At 40.8% G+C, this 1,761-nt stretch overlaps 1 protein-coding gene across 1 annotated transcript in view; it reads right to left on the bottom strand.

Moving 5' to 3' along the window:
- ALG5 (ALG5, dolichyl-phosphate beta-glucosyltransferase) overlaps nt 1–1,761 on the bottom strand; it is a 106,423-nt gene that overhangs the window by 44,737 nt on the left and 59,925 nt on the right. Inside the window, exon 7 of the mRNA XM_014548330.1 lies at nt 1,013–1,072. Coding sequence (XP_014403816.1) covers nt 1,013–1,072 — 60 coding nt within the window. The remainder of the gene's footprint in view (nt 1–1,012; nt 1,073–1,761) is intronic.

Genomic DNA, 1,761 nt, shown 5'->3' with positions numbered 1-1,761 from the left:
CCCCTGATGGGCCCTGCTCTGTGCGTGACAGGGGGTGGCGCCGCAACCTCCCCATCGACCCTGCCTTGAGTGTGACAGGGGGCGGTGCCCCAACCCCCCAATCGGCCCTACCCTGAGCGTGACTGAGGGTGGCATTGCAACCTCCCGATCCACCCTGCTCTGTGCATGACGGGGCGGCGCCCCAACTCCCCAATCGGCCCTGCTCTGAGCCTGACCAGGGGCTGCACTTAGGGATTGGACCTGCCCTCTGCCACCCGGGAGCAGGCCTAAGCCAGCAGGTCGTTTTCTGCCGAGGGGTCCCAGACTGCGAGAGGGCACAGGCCGGGCTGGGGGACCCCCCGCCCCCCGCCCCCCGCGTGCACAAATTTTTGTGCACCGGGCCTCTAGTTAAGAATATAATGGACAATTATTGGACTTGATATACTAGGCCTGCATTTTTTTAAGTGAAACAATTCTGAAAATTGCCTAATACTACATTGTACACCTGAAACTAATAATATTGTATATTAACAGTAACTGAAAAATTTAAAAAAAATTAAAAATCACCAAAATATTGCATAGGATGATTCCTTATTTATTCTTTCAAGTCATTCCTATAGTGTTTCTCTAAGAGGAATAAAGTTAAACAAAATTTAAACTTTGAATGAAAGTCAAAATATAGTATTTAAGTATGCCAATATGGAAAAACTAAAAGCAAGCTGATACGTTCAAAATGCATCGTTTAGGAAAATTTGACTTATATTAGAATTGAATGGGGACCCTTCTTTTGTGTCTTTAAAATAGAAATCAAAGAAAGCTGCTTGCATTCCAAGTTAAAGTGAATTTTTCTTGTACTCATTAAAAGAAAAATCATTCCTAAAAGTGCAAGTCCTTCATAAACTCTACAAAATAAAAATTTTCTTTTTTTGAGGAACTTAATTTTTGTGATATTAAGTATAAAAGTTTGTTTTGTGCTACTGTATATGTAAAAGGAGAAAGAACTACTGATCTATTCAGTTAATGAAAGCCTTACCTGAGCAATTGATTCTGTTTGCAAATGAGCTCGAGATCCACATGCAATAGCCATTTGATCCTGAAGAAAAAACAATTATATAATGTTTCAATATTTAAATATGTTAATAAAAATATTTTCAAAATGAATATTCTGAAAAGTGAATTTTTTAGAAACTAACTTTTTGAGAAAGTAACATTAAATATCATTAAAGAAGTTTATTGAGGAGTTTAGAATATGTACAGTGTCAAGAAGCCCAATTGAACTTACTAAGAGGATACTATTAAGGGCTAAAGATTACTTAGGGGCATGTATTACTTCAAAATTCAAAAAATTTTTTCTGATTAAAAATACCATCTACACTAATAAAAGAGAAACATGGTAATTGGCGTACGACCGCTACCCTTTTCGTTGGCTAATCAGTGAGTATATGCAAATTAACTGACAACCAAGATGGCGGCCGGCAGCCAGGCACTGAAGCGAGCAGGGAGGCTTGCTTGCTGCAGAATCCAACGTTCGCCGCCTCACTTCCCAGCCTCTCAGCTGCAACTCTAAGCAACTATATACTATGTTGCAAATAAGAAGCTAAACAAAACCCCAGAAAACAGCCGGACTGAAACCCAGCCAGCCCGAAACATTGTATCCATGTTTTCAGCAGCGAGGCCTCAGAGCTAAAGCTGGCCTAGAATAAAAAAAAAAAAAAAAAGAAAAAAAGGAGCTGTTGGGAGCTTCAGTCACCCGCTTCCGGAAAACAGCCCTCAGCCCCTCAG

This window comes from Myotis brandtii, unplaced genomic scaffold (genome assembly GCF_000412655.1).
Source record: "Myotis brandtii unplaced genomic scaffold, ASM41265v1 scaffold502, whole genome shotgun sequence".
In the NCBI taxonomy this organism is placed as follows: Eukaryota; Metazoa; Chordata; class Mammalia; order Chiroptera; family Vespertilionidae; genus Myotis; species Myotis brandtii.
Note: the sequence above shows the minus strand (reverse complement) of the source record. Positions and strands in the feature narration are given on the sequence as shown.